Below are 26,085 nucleotides of genomic sequence, written 5' to 3'. Positions count from 1 at the left end.
TCCTTAACCAGTGCTTTTAATTGACTAAGATAGGCATAGGATTAGAGGCTAACAATGCTCAAGTCTGTTATGAAACCAGCTATCTTTTTTGAAAAAGCCACATAAAATCTTCTAGGCATAGCAATCCCAGAGTGAGAGGAGGTCAGTTCATTGGCTACTGGCACCTGAAGAGTAGTGCCCTCCAACTTTTCTGTATCTGTTTCCTACCTGTATTCTCAGTAATTGTTCAATGCAAAAAAAGTTTGGAAGATTCTCCTGTGAATTTACCCAGATTTAGCTCTTTTCCATCTTCTATCCCTGCTTTAGTCATTTAAAGGCATTTTTATGATACATTTCTATTACCATTAAAATTACCTCTTAAGATACAGCTTCTTACTTATGAATAGATTGTTGTAAAAGTTCATTTGTAACTCAGTTGTTTTAGAATTCAGAATGTATTTTAGAATGGAAAGAAGGTACATGATGATTAGACCATAAAAAGGCCATTTAACACATCAAAATATACTTGAGGTGCAGTTCTCTCTTAACAGTATTATGAAAACTACCCACCAAGTATAACAATGTTTTCATGAGAAAATAATTCAAAAGTTCAAGCAAGACACTAGGAATACAGCATGTTCTAATGCTCCATTGCTTGTCTCAAATATATTCAGGTTAGATAAGTCAAACACTGCTTGTGTTTCCCACATTGTATATTGTTTTATTCTTTTCCGACATTTTTCAGGTATGTTTATAAAGGAGTTAGAAAGCCTTGGCTTCAGTCTGACTTTCGTGAGCTGTGTGATTTTTTTGGTTTCAGTTGATAGCTTCTTTGTCTCAATTTCCTTATGTAGAAAGTATACATGAGGGTAATGACATAGCACCATATAATATTGTGGGAATTAAATGGGTTCATATATGTGAACGTACTTTGCAAGCTGTAAAATCCTGCACAGCTACTGGTATTTACCTCTAGTGGTTTGATATGCATAATTTCATCTAATCTCATTGCAATATATAACTTCTGCATCCCTTTTGAATCTGTCTTCATTTGGTTCTGCTTTCATAAACCAAAACTCCATTTAATTTTAGATTTTAAACCAGTTTAAAGGGCCTTTTGGAGTGTTTTGATTAAAATTGATTATGTGTTCATGGAGCCTATTGAATAAATTTTCAGCATAAAGTTTCACAAGTTTGCAAATAATTTTTAGACTATATTAATTGATTTAATCAAAGCTTTCCCTGGTATTTAGAGATGACCGATATTACACCACAATACAAGATTATCGACCCTGGTCCACAAAGTAATTTTGAAACTCCACCCTGAAAGCTAAACATTCCTTTACCAGTCTTTCTTCCACCATCCCCCTCTCCATTCTTCCAAATTCCTACCCTAAAAACTTTTCTTGCTATCTGTGAATGGGGTTACTTTGCCTCTGACCCTCCAGTTTCCTTTTGCCTTTGCCATACCACAGTGGACACCTGTTGCACTCTGATGACCATTCTGAGAGTGGAAAAATGTTCCTTAACTGTCAGAAGATAGTTTTTCAATAGGAAAGACCAGTTTGATTTAGTCAATATTTATTAAAGTATAACTTTTTCTATAATACTGACTTTAATTATACCCGGTTTGCTTTACATATTGAACTTTTTTGAAATCAAAACATCCACTTTAGTTCCTGTTTATTCCAATTATTGGTAGTAGAAAATCTGATTCGTAAATTGACGTCAATCTATTGCCTAAGTTAGTGAAGTGAATGAACTCCCATTTGCTGAAAATATAATAGTAGCCTGCTTGTTTGAAAAGTAGCCCTGACATATTCGTTAATGACTTGTGTGTGATGATTATATATGCTTTAAGATAATACTTACCTATAACAGTCTCTTATCTTGACTTTCTGATTTTTTAAAAAAATGTCTGTTATAAAGATACAGTCAGCTCTGTTAAGTGGGTAACTGGGGGAGTGTGGTGGGGGGAAAAAAGGCTATCAGTAAGTCCAAATCAAGTTTAAAATAAAATGATAGCAATGTTTAGATCATCCAGGGGAATTAACCATGGTTACAGTAAGAAACTAGACCTAGGGGCTTTATATTATTCAGCTTCTCCCTCCACATACTGGTCATTGCTGTCCCATGCTGCCTAGTTATAACTCAGGAGGGCAATGAGACAGTAATTCCCTAGGACTCCCATTTCAATTTCTCCAACCCTGTAGCCAATCATTTATATTTACATGTTTTATCTGGAAGCAAGGACATTCAGAAAGAAACTTCTCACAACCTATCTATTTTAGGAATTTTAAAAGATAAGGTTTTAATAACAATACTTACCTTCGAGTTACAGAATGTTTTAGAGTTTATAAAGTGCTTCAGTATACACTTAGTTTGCAGTTTGGCCTTCCACTAGAGTTCATTACTAAATAGCGTAGCTGTGAATAGTTTTGTGTTTCCAAAAAGTGGAAACATTTGTATATTTCAGTAATTACCAATCAGGGAAAACCTTTTATATTTCATACATCAGTGTCATTCAAATACAATCTAGTCCTTGAATGAATATTTTGTCTTTCTTGCAGTTGCTAGAACCTGTCTGTCACCAGCTCTTTGAATTCTATCGCAGCGGAGAGGAGCAGTTGCTTCGATTTACACTGCAGTTTCTTCCAGAACTGATTTGGTGCTACCTTGCCGTCTCAGCCAGCAGAAATGTGCATAGCAGTGGATGCATTGAAGCTCTTCTCCTAGGGGTTTACAATTTGGTTTGTATTTAATATAGTTAACAAAATGTTTTCTGACAAAAGCCAAGCATATAACCCTTTCAACAAAAATGAATACATAATGGCAACTATTTTTCATTTTAGTAAAGCTAATATTTATTTTTAATACATCAAATGACTCATAGCTCATTCTCCCAAAAATAACTTCATGAAGGTTGAAGGCTATATGGGCATACATACAATTATGTAAATATACATTTTTTGATTGATTGGAGACTAAAAATCAGTCCATTTAAATAATTTTATGGAGGTATCTGAAAATATCAGTGTTGAGTTTTAAATTTTTTAAACTTAAAATCCACTGCCTATAAATTGTCTGTTGTGACCTTCACAGAAAGTTTGGGAGAAAAGATCTAGTCTAATGTCTACCAATAATAATTCTGTAAAATCTGGACTGTCTCCAGACTTCACACCATTCATTTAAAATATATAGTTTGCATTACTAATAGTGTTTGTATATTAAATAGTACAATATTCTAGATACATACTTAAGGTTTGTACTTTTTAAAGTGGAAAAAAAATTTAAGGGTCATTTCATAATGTATTTCATAACTATGTTAATTGATTTAGAAAGTAGAACTTTTTACATGAGAAAAAAATCAATGATTATTACCACACTACATCTGTATTTCATCCTTAAAACTATGTTACTTACATTTTAAGGAGAAGGTTAACTCCTAGTATTTGTGAATAATTGATTATCATAGTTTAAGATTTTAGCTGAATTTAAAATTCCTTTCTTTTCAGGTCTTTTTTTTTTTTTTTACACTAACAGTTTAAATTCAGCTTTTAAATTTATGTGTAAAAAATAAATATTGTAAGATATTTTCTTTCACTTTTGTAGGAAATAGTTGACAAACAGGGACATAGCAAAGTATTGAGTTTTACAATTCCGTCTTTATCCAAACCGTCTGTGTATCATGAGGTAAGTGACATTTTTATCGAAGTAAGTTTATTGGTCCTAAGATTTGCAGTTGCTATAAATTAGGGTCTGGTTATTGAGACAAAAAATTTGATCAGTTTATTAGTGCCTTAAAAAGTATAAAACACCACACAAAGTATTGGCTATTCCCAAAGTAAAAATGGGCAATCAAAATCATTAAAATAAAACCTGATTGTAAAAGATCTATTAAAAGTATTCATTTTGAAATATTCTCCCCTTCTCCTGACAGATAAGATTAGATTTTTTATGTGTGGCAATTATGTATTTCTGGGGTAGAATTTTTAAAGTTAAACTATTTTGTATTTCTATTTGTGGTTTGTTTTTAATTATTTGTTAAATCTTTGAGCAGAATACTTAGTAGGCAGTCTGAATATTTCCAAGATGTATGATGTTCATGGCAGTCATTCTTACTGGTGTGTATATTCTAAATACCACATCTTCAACAGAATGGTTTTTTCTTTATTCACATGTCTTTTCTTTAGCCTTCCAGCATTGGGTCCATGGCTCTGACCGAGAGCGCCCTATCCCAGCATGGCTTGTCAAAAGTTGTATACAGCGGACCTCACCCCCAAAGGGAGATGCTGACAGCACAGAATAGGTATACTGTGGAGACATGACCTGCTATTTGTTGTACCATGCTAATTTTTTAAGAAATTATTTCAGTAGATTTATAAATAATGTTTAATGAGTTGTATGTAACAATTTTTAAAATGTTGAGTCATTTTATGCAAGAGAAAAACACATCTTCCCGATTTGTCACTTACACTTTGCTTCAGATGTCATCTGGAACATTGAATTTTTAAGATAATTTTCATATGACTGTTACTTTTTCCTTTCAGTTTTGTATTCTTATTGGTGTGATTATATTGTACAGGTCTGTTCTGTAACATAATATCCCTCCCCAATGCTTGCTTAATTACAGTTGACTTCTTAGAATTCTCAAGATTTGTAAATATTCTTTTGGTTTATCTTTAGGTTTGAAGTGTTGACATTCCTTTTGTTGTGTTACAATGCTGCCCTAACTTACATGCCCAGTGTTTCTCTTCAATCACTGTGTCAAATTTGTTCAAGGTAAATTAAAATTCAAATGTTTTTAGTATTGAAATATATGAATCTAGGATTGCTAGTTTGTTACATATCTAAGTTATTTTTGTTTTGTTTAATCATTTGCTTGAAGCACTAAATAGGTTAATATAAAGCTCCACGTAGTTGACATACAGAAAGCTCCCTAAAAACACAATGAAGTCACAAAAAACACAGTGAAGTGGGTAAAGCTGAATAACATTTCAATAGAATATTTAATTAGAAAAGGATCATACTGTATAATTAAAAGAGTGGAACTATTATGACCTTTCAGTTTTTGGCATGTGGCTGGTTTCTGTTTTGTTTGCTTTTTTATGTCTGTTTATCTATCTATCTATCTATCTAGGTAGTTATTTTTATTGTGCTCTAATTTGCTACCAAGAAGGCAGTAAGAGATACTGGTTTTTAAGCTTTTTGTGTTAAAAAAAATTTAGCCAAGAGCTTGGTTAAGTAAATTATGGTAATCCTTGTGTATACTATGCAAATATTTAAGAATTCTGATTTAAAAGAGTACTTAATGATAGTATATATGGTGTGATTCCAGTGTTGACTGAATATGACCAGAATATTAACAATAGTTATGTCTACTTGGTGGAATTATAGTTTATTTTAATTTTTTTCCTGTGGAATTATAGTTTATTTTAATTTTTTTCTTGTGTGATTTTCTGTCATTCTCTACATTTTCTATGTTGAAGATGTTACCTTTTTTTTTTGGCCGCACTGCATGGCTTGCGGAATCTTAGTTTCCCAACCAGGGTCTGAACCCGCACCCTCAGCAGTGAAAGCGAGGAGTCCTAACCTCTGGACCACCAGGGAAGTCCCTGTTACCTTTTTTTAAAATAACAAAAACAAAAGAAAACAAAAATAACAAGGCAGAGAAAATGCCTTTGGTAATTCAAGTAAATAAGGGAAAATATAGAATTAAGGAACTTGTAAAATAATTTAGATTTGGGAAACTTATTTAGAAAATGTAGCTTTGGAAAGTTAGTAAGAGGGAGGGTGCATAGAGCAATACTTAGAAATGAAGTCAAAACAAAACAAACAAAAAACCTAAATTGATTCTATTGAATGAGATAGAAGACCACGCAGGACCAGGGAGAGGGAGAGGGAGGTAACAAGGCAGGGGGCTTATTAGAGAAGATAGAGAAGTGGAGAGTCATTCAGATATTTCCTGAATTGGAGCACAAGTACATTTGCTGCACCTTAGAAGATGGTACCAGTGTGCCATCTCTCTCACTTACTCTTTCTAATATGTTTCTTGTTTTAAATATTTTAAAGGCAGAGGTGCCCAGAGTTTTTGAATTTCACAGATCTGTAAAATTTCAAAAAAGCTGAAGTGGGTATTTACATGGTGTTTCCGACTTTGTCTTTTGTCAAGTCATTGTATTATAAATATCTACCATCAACATTATTTAATGAAAGGGGAGAGTATTTTAACACCCAAAAGGGGTAGAATGGAAGGGAAGGACAACAGTTTATAAGTCAAAAGTGAGGTGTTTAGCATTCCTTGTTTCTCATTTCATTATGGTCCAGTGAAAATGTTGTTATGCACTAAAATGAGTGTAAGAACCAACACTTCAGAAACATTGGCTTAAGGAGTAGTTCGATGCAGGAACTTTTCACCTGTAGAGCTTAAAACACACTACTTTAAAGCAGTATTTTAGATGGTAGGACACAGGAATATTCTAATATGCTTGAAGCTCTAACGTTCTAATACATACAAATGTTCTAACACAACCTCCTAAATAAGGACCACTGTTGATGTTTTCCTGAAATGACTGATGGCAAAGTTAGGAAAGAACATGTGTCACTGGTTTCTGTCCTGTGTAACTCCAATGCACTATCTTCAGTATAATTACTTTTATGTTCTGGGTAGAAAATTGCACTATATTAATTTAACTAACCAGGGAATTAGATTATCCTTTAAGAATGCAAGTAAGAGCTGGTTTTGAAAACAAATAGAAACACCGATTACTTGAAAACTAGCTATAGGATTTTGGCCGAGGAAGATTTTAGTAGAAACACATTACATTAATTCTATGCCACAAGAAGAACTCTTGTATACTCACTAGCTATAAGAAAATGAAGGAGGAAAGAGATCTATGTAATTCAAAAGACTTAAACTATTTAATAATGCTAACTCTTAAGCCACAGAACATGATGTAATAGGAACTCCATGAAATTTATCATTTCCATCCTTTTTAGTTTGCTTTTGTTTTTGTTTTAGATTCCCTATTACTGTATTCTCAACAGTTTAAAATCTAGTTATTTATTTCTCTTAACTCTGGATTCCCTTAATCATTTATCAAATATTCTAATTAAGGTGTACACTTTAAAGATGTATAGCAAAGAACTAGAAAGCACTAGTATCGAATCAAGCAAAGCCTAGTCCAGAACTATGGAAGGAAAATTAGTTATAGAACTATGGTGATAAGTAAGTTATAAATGATTATGATAGTTAAAGTACAAGAGATTCATCATGATCTTTGTCCTGGTGCAGGTTTTCCTGAAGAATAAAATAAAGTGATCGCACTGTGGTATGGCTAATCAAGTTGTTTTGGCCATGTGGCAGTTGTTTCAGATTGCTGATTAGTTTGGTTGTTGATGATAATTATACCAAAATGATAGACTGGGTTATCTAGGAGGAAGGACACATAAATACAACCAGAAAAATTTCGTGAAATACCTGAGCTAGGTTCAGTGACAGATGTGTTCTGTTCTTTTTTTAACCTTCTGATTGTAATGAATCATGGAATTAAAACAATCCTGGACACTTCCCACCCTCCACGCATACATACAAATCTATTCTACTGGTCAAAAATCTGTTCAGTTAACTATAAGCTTTGCTTCAGTTAACTGTAAGCAGACTGATGGCCAGCTTGATAGCCTGTGTTTTCCTCCTACATATGTGCATGGACCACTAGAAGAGAGATCTGAAAGGAGGCAAGAGGTAGACTGAGTTTTAGTCAACAAGTTTTTATTTTCTGCTGGTACTAAATATTACATATGGCCCTCCTAAAAGCAACATATCCACCAATACTACAAATAAGTTTTATTGGTATATTCCTAAGTCCTCTAAATTTGGGGAAATATTTTTTTCTTTTTTTTTTCTGTTGAGCATCTCTTTTAATATAATTGTGTTTAAGAAATGGCTTATCTTGCCTTCTGATGTAGAATATAAATATTAGATGAAACTGTACTAAGCTGTACAGTTGATGAAACTGTACTAAGCTGTAAATTAAAATTTCCCCCGTTGTCTAAGGGACTGTCCTGATTTTGTTCACTTGGTGAGTCACCTCAGTGACTGACTTGAATATGTACTGCTAGGGATTCTTGATCAGTGTATTTGTTCCTGTGAATCTGTAATGAAACCCTGACCCACTCCTGATTCCTAAATCAGCCTTCCTGACCACTGAACAGATTTCTTCTTGTTTTCTGTCTATTAGGGACAGCTTTGTGCAAATAAACCATCTTGTGGATTAATTTTCCTGACTGATAAAATGATAGCGAGAGAGAGAGAGAGGGAGAACAAGCTCTTAGCACAGTCTATGACACTTTGTTATCATTCAATAAATGACAGCTAGCACCCCAATGATGAACACACATGTTCACTATAGATACACAGCCGCTCTTTCTTTTTTCCCACCTGTTTGCAGTTGTCAGCCGTTCTAGAGCATATCTTATACTAGGAAATTCCTTCTTGAAAGAACCTACAGTTGACTTTTCATTGCTTATTATTTACTTTGTACACCTTTCTACCATTGTAAATCTTCTCCATCTTTCCTTTACAATCCATCTGAAATAATCTCTTCTGCAGCAACTTGAGCACTATTTTTGTATATGGTATTCTCTTGAGGAAAGTGATAGAAGATGCAGCCTTTATTAGGCTCCTAATTTCAAAGAGCAGAAGCATGAGAACAGAAAGGTGCTCATTACTGTATAGGAATTTCTTCCATTTTCTCTTTTCTCCCTTATTCCCCCACTTTTTCTGCTTTCCTGGCCTTCTCACCTCCCCTCTCCTCACTATTTAAAAAGCAGAGCAGAAAAGGAAGAGGTTTTGAAATTGGTTAGTTTTATTTCATAGTCTATGTATTTTATCCAGATGGATAGGAAATAGAACTGGACCAAATTTTAAATATTTCTCAAGTTAAAAAATAGAAAACTCATTGTTTCCCTTTTTTTCTAGCTAGTTTCTACTCACTGGTCTGATGATCTAATTATAGTAGTTAATCTATTTTCTTTTCTACTTTAAGTTCTAAATAAATACTCTCTCCAGTCAGCCCCACTGGAATTGGGCTTTCTAATCATTTTGTGGTTTGTAATTCAGTATATTGAGAGCAATCTCACAGGTTTTCTGTCAGTCTAAGAAAGAGATAGTATCGCTCAACAGAGAATGAGAATCATGGCAGTAGTTTCCCTCACTTACAAATTGATACTTAGAACTTCTTCCAGAAATGTATTAACAAATATGCCTTCTAAAAGAAATTTTATTTTATCATGGTTTGTGAATTTGGGAGATACCTATATGTGACCGCAGAGTAAGTTTAATATAGCAGTGGAGGTTAGGCCACCCAGCTGCTCTTTCGTAAGGTCGAGTCCTTATGTTTTGGATTTGTAAAGGGAAGTCAGGCAACTTCAGGATACCCTCTGATGAAAAGAGGAGTCAGGCATTCATGGGACATGTAGCTTTGTTGATTGTTTTTGCTTTGTTCTGCATTTTATGTAAATTCAGTGAAGGATCTATGCGAAAAGAATATCTTTGAAGAGAGCATTCAGAGTACTGATGAGTAAATCAAAATTCTTAATTATTAAAAGCAAGGATTGGAGAGGGCTTCCCTGGTGGCGCAGTGGTTAAGAATCTGCCTGCCAGTGCAGGGGACACGGGTTCGATCCCTGGTCCGGGAAGATCCCACATGCCGTGGAGCAACTAAGCCCATGCACCACAACTACTGAGCCTGTGCTCTAGAGACCATGAGCCATAACTACTGAGCCCACGTGCCACAACTACTGAAGCCCGTGCACCTAGAGCCCATGCTCCACAACAAGAGAAACCACTGCAATGAGAAGCCCATGCACCGCAACGAAGAGTAGCCCCCGCTCACCGCAACTAGAGAAAGCCGCGCACAGCAACGAAGAACCAAAGCAGCCAAAAATTATTTAAAAAAAAAAAAGGACTGGAGAAAAGAGGGTAAAGAGTTGCCATTATGAGTTATGCTGCAGCTGGCTAGCGCTAGATTATTTTGGGTCTCAGCTCAATGTTACCTCCTTGGAGAGATCTTCCATTATCATCTTTTCTATAGTAGCACCTTCCCACCCCAGTTTATTTCCTTTTAACACTTATAACACTGTTATTACCTTGTTTGTTCACTTGGTATAGCCTGTCAACTGCTGGAATATCATGAGGTCAGGAACTTTGGTGTTTTTTTCACTGCTGCCTTCTTAGAGTTCAAGAGACATGCCTGGCATACAGTAAAAACTTAATAACTATTTGTTCAATGAATGAATGATAGATGATCTCTTCCACTTCAGATCTGTGATCCATTAAGTAAAATTATGATTAAAGGAAATAATTCAGTTTTTATTTTTTAAAAATCATTCATTGATAAATGAAAAATTCCTGAAGTCACTTGCTACAGTTTGGGTAAAGTTTTAGTAGTTATTAAAAACTAACTGCTAAAAAACAAACAAACAAAACCCCCTAACTGCTATGATCTGAATGTTTGTGTTCCCCCCATCCCCAGATTCTTATGTTGAAATCTTAATGCCCAATGTGATGGTATTAGGAGGTGGAGCCTTTGCGAATGGGATTAGTGTTCTAATTAGCCAGATCTCCCTCACCCCTACTGCCATGTGAAGCTATACCAAGAACTCTCCAACCTTGAAGAGGGCCCTCACCTGATCATGCTGATACCTTAATCTTGTGATTCCAGCCTCTAGAACTATGAGAAATAAATTTTTGTTGTTTACAAACTGCTCTGTCTGTTGTATTTTGTTATAACAGCCCAGACGGACTAAGACACTAACCCTTTGCACTTCTGAATAAAGAAGTAAATACAGCCTCTAACAGATAACTGCTTATTTCCTTATAGGTGGCTAGTAGAGAAAACAAGAAAACCTGGAATCCTATTTCTTTTGTGAATTGAGAGAAATATCTCTCTAGTTCTTACCTAAAGTAAATTTAAAAGTTAATTGACCATCCTAGAGCTATGGCAATGTTGTTTTTTAAAAGTTGTGTAATAACAACAATAACTTATTTTTCTGACCATATTCTCTTTCTTAAACCCTATACTTCTTTCCTGATTTCTAAACCTGTGTATCCAATTCAGTAAACATCTTCATCAAGATGTCCCATAGATACCTTTTAAGAGTTAGAACTCTTTCTCTTGCAACTGACTGATACCTACGTAAAACTACCTAATATCAAAGGGAAAGTTTTTGGCTGTTAGTACTTGGGAAGAGCAGGGATGGAACTGGCCTCAGGGTCAGCTAGATGCAGAGGCTCAACTGTTATCAGGCTATTCTCTCCTCTCTCTCTCACCTCATTTTCATCTGTTGGCATTGTACTTTTTTTTTACTGAAGATAGGCTTCTTCTGCGTGGTAAGAGCAGTGACCACAGGCAGCTAAAAGCTTACATTGTCTTCCTTTAGTGAACGCAGGAAAAAGAACATCTCTCCCAGGTTCACTATGAAAAACAACCCAGCAAAAGTTTCGATTGTGCTGTCTGAAGCTTATACAAACCCCTATAGGGCCAAGTTGCGTAGTAGTATTATTGGAAGCGTACTGTATCAGGTTAAATATTGGTTTGGCTGTTTTAACAGAAATAATGATAACTTAAATAAAGTGGCTATTTATTTTTCTTTCACATAAAAGTCCAAGCTGATAGATGGTCTGAGGGCAGATTGGCTCTGTTTCTAAAGTATTCAGACTCCTTCTTTCTTGGGATTCTACCATTCCCTATGGTGTTACTCTTGTCTGTATGGTGATGGATCACTACTATTACATCTGCCTTCTATCCTGAAAGCAGGGAGAAAGAGAGAGTGGAAGGCAAGCAGCTGCCTTTTTAGGGTACAGCTTAGAAGTCGTACGACTTCAGTTAACAGACCACTGTCCAGAACTAGTCACATGGTCACACTTAGATGCAAGGAAGCCTAGGAAATATGGTCTCTAGCAGGTGGCCATAGCTCTAGTTAAAATTGGTTGGGGAGTGTGGAAGGGAGTGTGCCTTTATATATGTTATTAAAAGGAAGAAGGGAAAAATAGATCTTAGAGTAGCGATCTATTGTCACAGGCAGTTTTATTGTCAGCCTCACCATAATCACATGGTTATACTTAATTTTATAGGGAGAGACTACTTCCTAAAGGTAAGAGGGATAGAGGTACTATTAATGGAAGACGTTGGGGGTGGGAGAGAGGACATGACAGACAAAACTGATACCTATATTGTATACCTAAAAATAAACATATCTGAAACTTAGCACCTTCCAAAACAGTATGTGTTACTTGTCCTAATTGATTTAGTGGCACTACCAGCCAGCCAGCTATCCAAACCCCCCAATAAATGTGGGGATAATTATACATCCCTTATTCTTTCCTTTTCACTCCCTGATGATAGTATGTTACTTTCTTTTTTTTTTTGGCTGCATTGGGTCTTTGTTGCTGCACGCGGGCTTTCTCTATTTGTGGCGAGCAGGGGCTACACTTTGTTGCGGTGCGTGAGCTTCTCATTGCAGAGCACGGGCTCTAGGCGCGCGGGCTTCAGTGGTTGTGGCACGTGGGCTCAGTAGTTGTGGCTCATGCGCTCTAGAGCGCAGGCTCAGTAGTTGTGGCGCATGGGCTTAGTTGCTCCGTGGCACGTGGGATCTTCCTGGACCAGGGATCGAACCCATGTGCCCTGCATTGGCAGGTGGATTCTTAACCACTGCACCACCAAGGAAGTCCCCTCTTATGGTATTTTAACATTAAAATTTTCAATCTATCTGAAATTTATTAAGATATACTGTATGAAGTTTGAGTCTAATTTTAGAATACTTTTTTGGAGCCTGCAGTTTGTGTCAAGAACTTTATCGGGAATAGAGGATCATACCACTGATCTATGCATGATGAATAGTGCTGAGCTTCATGTTTTATGGTTTTATGATAACCAAAAATCATTAATAATTTGGTCAATAATAATGATTGATCAAAATTAGTGAACCAACTCTGAGAATCTGGTTCACTTACTTTATATTAACATACCCCCAGCTTTCTACATTTTTTTCCCAGTCTAACTTACTCAGTAAAATGTTACAGACAAATGTTCTGTTTTGAAAGATTCTTTGTTTCATTGCTGTTTGGTTTGTTATGAGAGCATACCTCGTACATTGTTGGCTTATAAATTTTAAAAAATAAATTACCTTAATTTTTACTAATTTTACAAATATAATTATTTTGGTCTTTCTAGAATCTGTGTTTGTGGATATCCTCGACAACATGTAAGAAAATACAAAGGTATAAGTAGCAGGGTACCGGTTTCTTCAGGATTCATGGTGCAAATGTTAACAGGAATTTATTTTGCCTTGTAAGTTTATTTCATATACAAAGTTAACCTTTGATCTCTTTGGAAAATTATAGTCTGTTATTTTATTGTTGCTATATTATAATCTCAATAAACGATCAGCATATTTTTATGAAAAAAATATGAATCAATATCTTGATAATAGTTTTATTATTTAAAACATATCTTTTAATATTCCAAAGAATTTGTAACCAACTAAAACACTTCATTGTCTTTCTTTAATTCAGGGACAGAATGAAAATTAGTGACACCTAAATACACTTACAGTTTCTTTCTTCATTACTCAATTTTTTTTTTGCTGTAATTTCCAAGTAGCAATTTTTCCCTAATGAATATCTCTTTTCCATTTCCAGAAATTTTAATTCTTGAGAAACATCTTAGAGCCTCTTTCATCAAAGTTTATTATGAATTTGCTATTAATTTCTAATATTGATGCTCAGTGTTACTTGATACTTGAGATATTAGTATTTTTCTTTGCACCCTATTTTTTACTACTTTGTACTTCTCTTATTATGCATATCTTACTATACTTTATATTATATTCACTTGATACCTAAATTTTCCCCAGTAGATTATAAGCTTCTTAACTGAAGGCAGAATTTATGATCTTTGGGCCAAATCTAGCATGCTCCCTGGTTTTTAAAAAGTTTTATTGAAAAGCAGTGATACCTGTTTGTTTATGTATTGTCTGCGGCTGCTTTTGTGCTACAGTGACAGAGTTGACTAGTTGCAGTGGAGACTGTATGGCCCACGAGCCCAAAATATTTACTATCTGGCTCTTTAAGAAAAAGTTTCTTGACCCCTGTGATAGACCATTAGTATCATCCCACAGCTCTTAGATGCTCTGATCTATTTTATTTTCTTTCCTTTTTGCTTTGTGTTTCTGATTAAGTTCTGTTGATCTATCTTCATGTTCATTGATTCTTTCCTTGACTATGTTGAGTCTACTAATGAGCCCACTGAGGGGGTTCTTCATCTCTGTTACTGTGTTTATTTCTAGCCTTTTCATTTGGCTTTTTCTTATAGTTCCTATCTCTCTGCTAAACTACCCGTCAGTTCATACATGTTGCCCCTCTTTTCCACTAGAGCGTTTAATATATTAATCTCAGTTATTTTAATTTCCCAGATAAGTACAACATCTGAGTCATCTCTGAATTTGGTTCGGTTGGTTTTTGTCTCTTGATAGTGGGTTGTTTTCTTCTTGCTTTTTGTGTGCTTTGTAATATTTGATTAATCATTATTTTGTTCATGGGTAGGACAGTAAAGATTGAGATAAATATTATTTATGCCTGGAAATGGATATGCCTCTTTTCTAGGATGCTAGTAGAGTTTTTGTAGGCAGGAGTGAGCTGGGACTGGATTCGTTGCTGCTATGATTACCTATATTGCACCACCTACTCCAAATTCCTTTTATGTTACCCGCTACTTATTGCTGGAGGGTTTTTCCTCAATACTCTTGCTCCGTCCTCAGCTTTTAGCTTTCCCGGTGTGTCTCTACCTCAGAGAGGGTCTCTCTCCTTGTTCTTGCCCCTCCTCCAGCACTAGAGTGCTGCTGCATGTTTCTAGATGTGTACTAGCCTGGTTGGGGGTGGGAGGGAGGAGAAGTGGTGTTTTCTGTTGTCCTCGTCTGGCCTCAGTTCTAAGCAGGCCCTATGTCCCTGCTTATCTGGGTGGGAGTTCCTCAGTGGTCCTGCCGCTCCTCCAGTGGTAGGAGACCTCTGGCCTTCCTTCTTCTCAGCATAGGATGATTTCCTGATCCTCCCCTACAGGTAGAGGCTTTTTTTCTTTTTCTCTCCCTCACAGCGAGAGTGAGTTGGTCTTCACCTCTGCCCTCGGGGTGAAAGGGTTTTTTTGCTCTTTCCCCAAAGGCTTTAAACTTTTGTTCCACTGAAAGTGTCTGGCTGGATCTTGGTGCCTTTCCTGCTCTGGTGGCCACTCTTCTCCTTCAGGCCTGCACTACCAAGAGCAGCTTTCTCTGGTACCCCGCCTTGCGCTTGGTTTTTCTTATGAGTGCCTAAAGGTGGTTTGTGGCGAAGAGCTTATGAGCGGGTGTGACGTCCCCTTGTATCTGCTTCCAGAGTTTTTGTACTCTTGTACTGGCCCACACCTGGCTTTTAGAAATTTGTTGAAAAGTTTAGCTGAATTCTTTTTACCCACCTGCATTGTGGCCTCACTCTCTTCAGGGGCACCTGGCTGCCATTGGGTTTCGGGCTACTTGGTTGCCCTGTGACCTTAGCTCCTTGTTGGATTCATGAGAAGTTATGATTTTGTAGATTACCTGGCTTTATCTTGTTTTTAGGGTGAGAGCAATGCTGCTTCCATTTTTTAGGCCTCACTTGCACACTTGATGTAATTCACACTTCTTTATTTTGTTGTCAGATGAGCAAGCGGTTATTTCTCTGTCCGTTCCATCATTTAGCCAATTTTTAGGAAGAGTTTGGCCATATCTTTGAAAATTAATATACACATGCACTTTTTTCCCAATATCTCTGTGATATTTGCAGCATATGTCACGTACACTTCTAAATGACTATGTGAATGCAAAGAAGTAACTACTTAGGATGCTGCAAGCCACAGTAGTTGTAGATTTTCATTAAAAACCATGGGAGTTACAGAGTAATTTGACCATACAGTGTTCTGAACATTATTCTAAGGTATATAATTTATTTTGCTCTGACTTGTTTTGAAAGCGTAAAGTGCTTTGAGATTGCCTAGCTTTTTGGCTGTCTGTTCTATAAATAGGCATGTTCTTTAGAGAAGAAATGTACATCTGTAAAATTTTCTTTGCTATTTAATAGGCTTTCAGATACAGTTGAAAGGAATTCAAAGATTTAGAAATATATATTTAATGAGGGTGTAATGCTAAGCAATGTGCTAATATGATCTATTATTTTCCTTATTAAAGATAAACAATTTCTCATTGTATCTTGTTCAGTTATATAGAATTAATTTAAAATAATTATCCTTCATTTAATTTTATAGTTATAATGGAGAATGGGATCTAGCTCAAAAAGCATTGGATGATATTATATACAGAGCCCAGCTAGAATTATATCCAGAGCCATTGCTGGTAGGTGTCTCATTTATTTATGTAAATTTTGTCATTTAAAATTTCTCAATTTAGAACTATAAATTGAGAAGTAGCCATTTGTAGTGCATTAATACATTATTAATACTCAGTGATTCATGTTCCTGTTATAGTAGAAAAATCTGTTACTCGAAAAAGGTATATATAATTTGAAAATTTCATTAGGCTAACGTCTTAGCCTGATATGAATAGTCATTTTCACTTTTAAGAATATTCTCATTAACATGCTCAAGCTGCATTTATTAATTAGCATTAGGCATTTGGAAATATAATTTAGTGTTTTGGAATTTTAAATTTCATCACATATATTTTTAACCATGTTTCCTTCTGCGTTCTTACTCCTCATTTTAGAGGATCTTATGAAAGATCTTGAAGGAATTCTTTTTAAAAATCTGTTAAAATTTAGCATCTTGGGATAAACAACAAGGTCCTAATGTCTTACACAGGGAACTATACTCAGTATCCTGGGATAAACCATAGTGGAAGAGACTATAAATAAAGAATGTGTCTGTCTGTGGATAACTGAGCGAGTTTGCTGCACAGCAGAGGTTGGCACAACATTGTCAATCAGCTCTACTTCAATAAACAAAATTGAAAAAAGAATTTACCATCTTGTTTTATCTAAGGGTATAATAATACATCTGTTTAATGCCAATCTTGATCTATATTTTTCCTTTTTAGGTTGCCAATGCAATACAGGCTTCATTGCCTCATGGTGCCATGAAATCTAGTAAGGAGGGAACAAGGTGTATTCAAGTTGAAATCACACCAACTTCTTCTAGAATATCAAGAAATGCAGTAACCAGCATGTCAATAAGAGGTCATAGGTGGAAAAGACACGGTAAGAAATAAAACACTCCTCAAATTAGAGGATTGTTATTGCTGTCCCCTTCTTCTCTGTACTTAAGGTGCTGTAACTTCTAAATTTAGTAAATAATATCATAGTGGCATGGAATAAAGAGCTGTTGGATCACCTTTAACTTTTCATTTGTTATCCATGAATGGCAGGCAATAAGAATACAGAGCCCCTTGTGTTACATATAAGGATGAAAATTTATTTAAACATTGTATTGGCTCTTAAATTTTATTTCAGCACAGTAGGAGAGTAGGAAATACATTTTTCAATTATTAATACATTTTGGGTTTCTATTCACAACTATTTGCAAATATTCCTTAATGTTTCTGATTTTTCAGCTTTTTAGCAGGGTAACTTGCGTATTGAAATAGAACAACCAATAGGGACTTTAACATTTTCTTCTGGATGTCTTGGTAAAGAATCCCATGGTACTGATACAACTCTAGGCATTTCTGTTTTCTAGAAGTTAATTTTCTTGTAAGATTGTTTGTTTTAGTATCCCTTCTTGACTGCTTCATTTTATTTAAAAATTGTACTGGAGGGCTTCCCTGGTGGCGCAGTGGTTGGGAGTCCGCCTGCCGATGCAGGGGACACGGGCCAGGAAAAATACTGTCATACCATTCTGATTTCACTGTTAATGGTCTGCCACTTCCACTCACAGAAATCGCACCTTCCTGATGTTCGTCATCCTTTAAGTAGAACAAAAGCTTACTTTCTAAGAAGTTTGGAATAAAAATATTCCAAAGACAGGTATCACATTGCATTGTTTTAATAAGAACCAGTTATGCATCCATGAAATAAGTTGTACTACAAAGAGAAAAGTGGGATATCAATTGGAAACAACAGAATACCACGCAGATGGGCAGGGTAGGAGTACCCAAAAAAAAAAAAAAAAAAATTGTACTGGAAGTGAATTTTATTTACCATGACCTTCTTAATGCTTTCCATCTCTCTTCGTTCTCTTATAACTTACTATTTTTTATTTAATTTCTTATTCTTTTTTTAACTCGTCTCCTACCTAGAAGTTGTTGTAGTGGGCAAGAATCAGTGTAAGGAGATTACTATCACCTTCCTAGAAGTTAACCATAGAATGGGAAGCAAAAAGCCATTTCTTTGCTCCAAGCAAACATATATATTGGAGTAAAACAAAATCGATTGTCTGTTTTCTCCTTGCTAAAAACTGCAATGAAAATGGTAGCTCCTTTTGGTATATTTGTTAGTTCCAGTTGTCTCTATGATATCTATAGAGAAAATGCAAAAGTGAGAAGAGTGAGATTATTCACTACGAAACAGAAAGTTGATGATGAGAACAGCTGCCATTGTTTCTACTCAGGGAATCTAGGAGACAGTATGTCCAAAAAAAAATGATGATGAAATTTTCCAGCTTAACCAATGATCTTTTTCAATCTTTTCCTTTTTTAAAGTAATGTGACCAATTCTCGAAAGTCCTTTTGGAAGGCACAAAAGAGGTGGTAAATATTTGCCATTATCAAGGCAAATTATGCTACTGTTTAAAGCATATAGTCAGCGTCTAAACGTACATCAGTTTCTTTAGTGAAAATTATGCTACAGTTTGGAACTAGATTACAGGTAGAAAGTCATTTAATTAGATATCACCATGTTCCCCTAGAGATCCATTTTCTGTTTAAGCATTAGCAAGTGAAAATGTACACAGAGACAATGAACCAGATCGTATGCATCCGTTGTGGCCATAGTTGCTCCAAAATTACCACTACAGGAAATGCAAGAATGAATTTTAATTCCTTTTTCACTTTCCCTTCCTTCTTTTTAGGTGGACATATTGGGAACTAGGGGAAAAATATAGGTCCTGCAGTTAAAAATGTGAAATATTGAAGTTTAATTATATTTGCATGTATGTATGTGTGAAAGAAGATTTGTGTATGTGTCCATAAGTGCATTTAATGGAATAAGTTGTGTACCGTGCAATAAAATAGAAATCATTTTCCAGAAATACTGTATAGCAGTAAATTACCAAACAAGAAAAGACTACTTGAATATATTGTATATACTAGATTCTTACATATCTTCCAGATTTTATATTGGCTACCACTTGAAGGGTTGGCACAGTGTCTTAAGGCTACAGCCTTAACCTTACTTGTCACCTGTCTCCCTACACTTATTCAATCTTAACAACTCTTAACACCTGGGCAACTCCTGTTTATGTTAACAAAAAAGTCAAGGATGAGGATTTAACGAGAATGAACTGTGAAAAGCAAGTCAGGTGCATGTAGAATGTAGCTAAGTCTTGTTTACCACTCTTCTGCAGTGTGAGTTCTCTTTATCCAGTGAGCTCTAAAATATTCCTAGTCCAAGGTCCTTATTTATCTCTACAGGTAGGTTGCATTCTCCCTTTTTAGAGTAGTCTTGGCTTTCCTTCCTAGAGCAGTATTTTTCATTGTTACCCTGTTTTGCTGAATTGAAAGCTTTTCTGTTTTTCATCTCCATGGTCCTGATTCCTATTTGAACACCTTATCATTGTCCTGGGCTCTAGCTGACACTGGCTTCTTGTGGGGAAGATAGGTATCTTTACTATAGTTCTTAAATATATAGATCATTCTCAAGTTTTAAATGGATTTTTAAATTATATTTGTTTATATAAATTATGTTTATTATATTACGTTCACATATGAATTATATATATAAATTATAATAATTTTATTTATACATTAATTTTTGCAGAAACAATGTTAAAGGGCATGTGGATTCCAGGGTGATCCACAAAAGCCTTATCATCTTATAATGTTTCTGAAGCACAGCACTGTAGCATGTAAGCTTAGTTTATGACTGTGTGAAAACACATTTAGAGTTTCTTTGTTTCATGGAATGCTAAATGTGTTTCGTGTTCCACCTCTATCCCTACCATTCCCTTCCCACACCAACCCTCCCAGGAGGAGGGATTTCTTCCCAGACCCTGAACTGTATCATACGGTAGGAATATGGAATATGCAACTTTAAGGCAGTGATGATGAGGGTTGGGGAAGGAGAAGGGACAAGAAACATGAACTTTAAGGAATACTCTTTTTTTTTTACTCCTTGTCTTTTTCCTTGTTATTGCTAGTGCTGGGAAAGAAGAAAGCAATTGGCCCTTTTTTTTTTCTTTTCTTGGATCTCCTCCCTTTTTCTTCTCTTTTTTCTTTTATTTGTGTCTTTTTAAAAAATTGAGATATAATTGACATATAACACTAGTTTCAGGTCTACAACATAATGATTCAATATATGGATATATTGTGAAAGGTGATCACAATAAGTCTAGTTAATATGCATTTCCACACATAGTTACCCTTTTTTCCCCTCATGATGAAAACTTGTAAGATCTTCTCTCTAAGCAACTTTCAAGTACATCATACAGTCTTATTATTAACTATAGTCACCATGCTGTACATTACATTCCCAAGACTTGTGTTTTTATAACTGGAAGTTTGTACCTGTTAATCACTTTCACCCATTTCACGCACTCCCACTTCCCACCTCTGATCTCTGTATCTAGGAGTTTTTTTAGATTCCACATATAAGGAATCTCATATGGTATTTGTCTTTCTCTGTCTGACTTATTTCTTAGCATAATGCCCTTAAGGTCCATCCATGTTGCTACAAGTGACAGGAGTTCCTTCTTTTATGGATAAATAATATTCCATTGCATATATACCACATTTTCCTTGTTCATTCATTTGTCGGTGGACATTTAGGTTGCTTCCATATTTATGTCTTTATTTATTGCCTCTCTCCTTTTTTCTCCATTTTCCATCCTAGCTGGGGAGAAGAGGGGCAGGAGTTAATGAGTTGTCCCACAGAAGCAGCCAAGCAGAACTTTCTTTTTTTCTTTCCATCTCCCTTTTTCATTAAGGAATATAGATAATTAAGCCATTAGTGTGTTTGCACATCTGAGTCACCAAAAATTGCACATGCAAACAAATACATTAAATTGGAGCAGTTAATCACATGTATTCTTTTTCTTATTTGTAACAGAAAAAATCTCTTTGTCTTTACAGCCAAAACCAATTCATGGTTTAGTCTTTCAAAAATTAATTTGGAACAATTTTAATCATTTGCATTCAAAATTTTTTTTCTGAGCTCTTTTAGATTGTATCAATATTTCAGGATTCTCTGAAGCTTCACAGATCTGCCATTCTTTTCTTAAAGTTAAGAATTTATAGTTTATATTTTAATGGAAAATGTCCTTTTGGAAGGTAAAAAATTACTTTAGCTTTAGCATTTCCACACATTTCAGAACATATATCCCTTGCCATCATCTTATTATTGTTAAATAACAACCCAAATTTCTAGAATTATATTTTGGACGGTTCAATTTTTAAATTATTATTATTAATAGACTTTATTTTTAAGAGCAGCTTTAGGCTCACAACAAAATTGAGTGGGAAGTACAGAGTTCCCATATACCCTCTGACCACTGCCCTCTGTCAGCATGCTTTATTTGCCCTGACTATCAACATCCCAAGCCAGGGAGATGTCGCAAGACCCTGTAATTTTAATTTTGATCAGACAGTGACTAAATAGGGTGATTTTTAAAGAAAGGTTGGTTTCAGCTGAAGTATTGTTTTGGAGAGACATGTTTGAGAACTAGTGTGTTTGCCTGATTTTCCCCACTTTTCACTTAATTATTTTAATATTGTACTGGCGTGGCTTAACTTAATGTTGTGTTTTCAGACTTTTTAAACTTTGTGTATAAATTTTTGAGAAAGGTTTAATGAATTCATAATTCCATGTCAATACATATGTTTGGAAAGTAAAATTACAATGTAGAGTTGCTGCTTTTGACTTTCAAGGGTCGGGTCATAGTTTCAGAATTAATAGCTTTATATACATTTATATAGATTTGTTTATATATATTTGTTAATTATTTTAAGCATATTGTGTTTCACTTAGTGTGTATTTTTTAAACCTAGATTTTTGAGCCGCCTACAGATTGAGGGCTATTTAGAAGTCATAATTTGAAAGTAAAATGCAATTAGAGAAAGATAATAATTGAATAAAGATCTTAAAAAGCATTAAGTAAGGTAAGAGAAGAATGTGAGTAGATTATGACCGTCACAAGAATCAAAATGAAAATTCCAATAAGAAAAATAAAACAGTGAAATAATCAATTTTTAAAATTAATAATAAAAATGCAGTTTCATTTTCTTAAATATTTATTACATTTAAAAAATAAACAGAACTAAAAGGAAAACAGAAGGTATTTCTTTATAATTATGCTTCTGTTCTATAGTTATTCTTAAATGTTGCTTCTAAAGCTATTTTCATTATCTACCATTTCAGCTATGAGAGCCCTTTTTCTTAAATCCCTGAATGATTCTCTACAAGATTCTATTATACAATCTATACTTATTTATTTCCTTGTACTTTTCCATTCCTTCTCCTCTCCCAGAGCAAATTTAATTGCTATTTTTTTTCTTTGTCTGTTTCCTCACCACCGCCACCATTATGACTCACTCTTCTTCCACTTTTTAAAAAATTATCTATACTTGGAACAATGTAACAACTTTCCTCCTTTCTTTTAAAATGGTTGTTGAAATACCCATTCCATAAAAGTCCCCTAATTAAGTTATTGTTGCAAATAATGAGTGCTTATAATTTTTGCCAACTAGTTATCTGATAAAAGTCTTATCTAGTGAAATCCTAAATCTTTATTACTGCCCACCTTTTTTCCACTTGTGTATTTGTGAGATAATGAGACAAGTCAGTGAAAAGCATTTTGGTATGCTTTAAAGCACTCTGTAAAGGCTGATTTTTATTAATTGAAAACTATTTACTTTGTTTTATTAACTGCTCAATAATTGTATTCTTGATAAGCTTTTTTTAGCCAGCTTGCTGCTATTCAAATCATCCTGTGATTGATTAACCCTTTCATTGGCTTTACTCAATTTGAGACAAACATGTTTAGTTTGAGTGTAATATCAAACAAAAAAGTATACATATGTAATATAATAGTAACGATCAGTTTAATGATTTTTTTGTAATTTCTAAAGCCCTGAGGTATAGTACTTTATTGTCTGACATGTATAACACCATTACAGTCAGGATTTTTTAGAAAGTTGTTTTAATACTTGTTGTCTCAATCCCAAATTGACAGGTAAATAGAATAGATTGAACTTGTATTCTCATTTATGTATGGTTACAACTGTTTGCAACAGGTAGGTGTAACAATAAAAGCAATATTTGTAATCTAGATTCTTTGAATTTTGCCCTGCTTTTGGTCCTGACATATGTTAAATGGTTTATTTTTATAATATTGCATATCATTATTTTGACTTAGGAGATCCAAGAGTACAGAGTTTTAAGCAGTGAAAAAGAATGGAAAATAACTACTATATGTATTTTTAAGTCTTCTAACTTAGTAATACCAAATCAATACCCTGAGAATTTTAGAGTATTTAATTAATTATATGGAATGTTTAAGTGAAAAATGAAACAAAATATAGTTTACATAGAGTGAATCTAAAGAAAGGGAAGTTTCATGTTGTTACAGCTGTTTATTGCATTTTCAGCATTAAGTTCCTATTTAAAGCATGCCAAGGTAGTTAAATAAATTTAAACGATTATAATAAAATTCAAAGATACCTGTGATTATATTTTTAAAAAATGACAAAAAATGTGACTTGTTTCAGTTTGCCCAGTGATCTAGGACTAACTTATTAGATGAGATAAGAAATGGAACAATAAAAAGATGCAATTCATGTTGGAAAATAGTTTATTTAAAACTGATTATTTAAAAAAATGGATATTGATTTAGAAAATGTTAATAAATTTCTATCATATAATAACATATTGATAAATAGGACATTAATAACTTTCTAACTGTTGAGTAAATCGGAATAATTATAAGAGGTATATTTTAGTTAAATATTTAAAAAAATCATTTGTAAATATTTCAAAACATTTAAGCTAGTTTTTCTAGATACTGCAGAAGGTAAATGCCATAAATCTTGACACGGAACATTTATTTTGTTAATCAGATTTTATGACTTTATAAGTAAAGCATTTGAGGAAAAACAAAATTGCTGATAGTTATAAAAGCATTTTGAAAAATGAAGAAATGGTAATTTTAAAGTCAAAAGTAGCAAACTTTAAAGAATTGGCTATTGGAATTCTACATGTGCAATTAGAAATTTATAATGCTTATGTTTTTATTTTAAAAGTTGTTTAAACTTTTTAAAGAAATTTAGAAAAAATCATTTTGAGAAGCTCCATTACTTTTAGATTCTAAAATGATGTTTGAGGAACAAATTTTCTTTTCCCAATATAGATGATAAAACATTAGAACCAAAAATAAGCATTTCCTTCTGACCAAACTTAGCATTGCATGAATTTTAACTGACATTTTTGGTATTGACCTTTTACTCATGGAAGACAAAATAGTATCTTAGAAAATATTGGGTGACACAAAGAAATAGGACATATTGACCAGAGAGCTAAAATACAATTGACACATGTGAACATAAGGCTTAAAGAGGAAGACAGTAGTCTTAAGAATTCTGGCCAACTTTAGAAGCAAACAAAAAATCTTAGTTTATTTCTAGATAAAATAAAGTAATTTTCTCTGCAGAGAAGCAAGATAGTTAAAATTATTGGTTTTATGAGGCAAAAACAGTTGTTTGTAAATGACTGTGTTCTACATTTGTTTTTTTTTTTTTTTTTTTTTTTTTTTTTTTTTTACTAAGGATGCCTTATATAATTCTGGCTGTAGTTAAGGAACTTATTATTTATTGTTATTTATTATTGAGCTTTACCCTTCCCCCAACTTTTTAAGGAGCATTTGTTGTACAATGCGCACGGAGGAAGAAATAAGCTTTTATAGATAGTTTTTTAGTAGATGTTGCTTACCTGTTTTTGGTCTCTCTAGTCATGAGGATCTTTAATCATGGAGGATTCACCTGATCCAGCAGCAGTGTTGGCAGTTCTCAAAGAGATTTTTTTTATACTTGAGACTTAATAAAGATGACAAGTTATTGCAAGTAATTGAATTTACCTCGATAAGGAGAATTGTGTCACTTACTATATACACAAGTCAAAGACTTGCCTGTTCTGACTTAAGGAATCTGGTAATATTTCCTAACCAGTGTGTCCGTAAATAAATTGTTCTTGTCCAGACCGTGTTTTTTCTTTGTGACCCAGGCTGCTCTTTTCTTACCTGGAAATTCTGCTTCTGGCTTCAGGATTAATATTACTAAATCTTAGTAATTCATGTTCTTGCTCAGAGTGCAGCCCCTTAACTGCCAGGACCTTATTCTGTGTTTCCATGGTAGCTTTACTTTACTCTAATCTGCCTTGCAAATTACTGGCCCAGGCTGTGGACTGTTAGACAGTGCTGTTCTTTCTAACCCAGGACACACTTTGTGCTCAATATTTTGTGTTATACAGATGTGACTTCCATTGATAAAGAATGCTAATAAAGTACCCAAATAATTTATCTGTGTACTTGTCAATGGCTGCCCATTGCAATCAGAACAAAGTCTGAGCTCTGTACTATGGCATAGGTGGCCCTGGTGATGTCTTACCTACCACTGTGACCTCATTTGAAGACCACTCTCATCTTTCCTTCTAACCCTTCAACGTTCTAAGCCATTTCTGCCTTAGGGTCTTTGTACTAGGAATTGGGGATATTTGAGCTGAGATTTGAATTATTAATAAGTGCCAGCTTGAACTCTCTTCCTCCACATTGTTGTGTAGCCAGTGCTTTTTCATCATTCAGATCTCAGTTCAAATATCCTTTCCTCAAAGAGGTCTTCACAGACCACCCATCTAAAGTAGACTTTCTCCCCACTACCCTGCTTACT

General features: G+C 34.5%; 1 protein-coding gene across 1 annotated transcript in view; it reads left to right on the top strand.

The window, feature by feature from the left end:
- HYCC1 (hyccin PI4KA lipid kinase complex subunit 1) overlaps window positions 1-26,085 on the top strand; it is an 84,166-nt gene that overhangs the window by 48,632 nt on the left and 9,449 nt on the right. Inside the window, exons 4-10 of the mRNA XM_007447443.1 lie at window positions 2,550-2,729; window positions 3,592-3,672; window positions 4,173-4,288; window positions 4,666-4,761; window positions 13,215-13,331; window positions 16,311-16,398; window positions 17,098-17,257. Of these exons, the coding sequence (XP_007447505.1) occupies window positions 2,550-2,729; window positions 3,592-3,672; window positions 4,173-4,288; window positions 4,666-4,761; window positions 13,215-13,331; window positions 16,311-16,398; window positions 17,098-17,257 (838 nt within the window). The remainder of the gene's footprint in view (window positions 1-2,549; window positions 2,730-3,591; window positions 3,673-4,172; window positions 4,289-4,665; window positions 4,762-13,214; window positions 13,332-16,310; window positions 16,399-17,097; window positions 17,258-26,085) is intronic.

Source organism: Lipotes vexillifer, unplaced genomic scaffold (genome assembly GCF_000442215.2).
Source record: "Lipotes vexillifer unplaced genomic scaffold, Lipotes_vexillifer_v1.1 scaffold474, whole genome shotgun sequence".
Taxonomy (NCBI): Eukaryota; Metazoa; Chordata; class Mammalia; order Artiodactyla; family Lipotidae; genus Lipotes; species Lipotes vexillifer.
The sequence above is the reverse complement of the archived record's forward strand: the minus strand, read 5'-3'. Positions and strand labels throughout refer to the sequence as shown.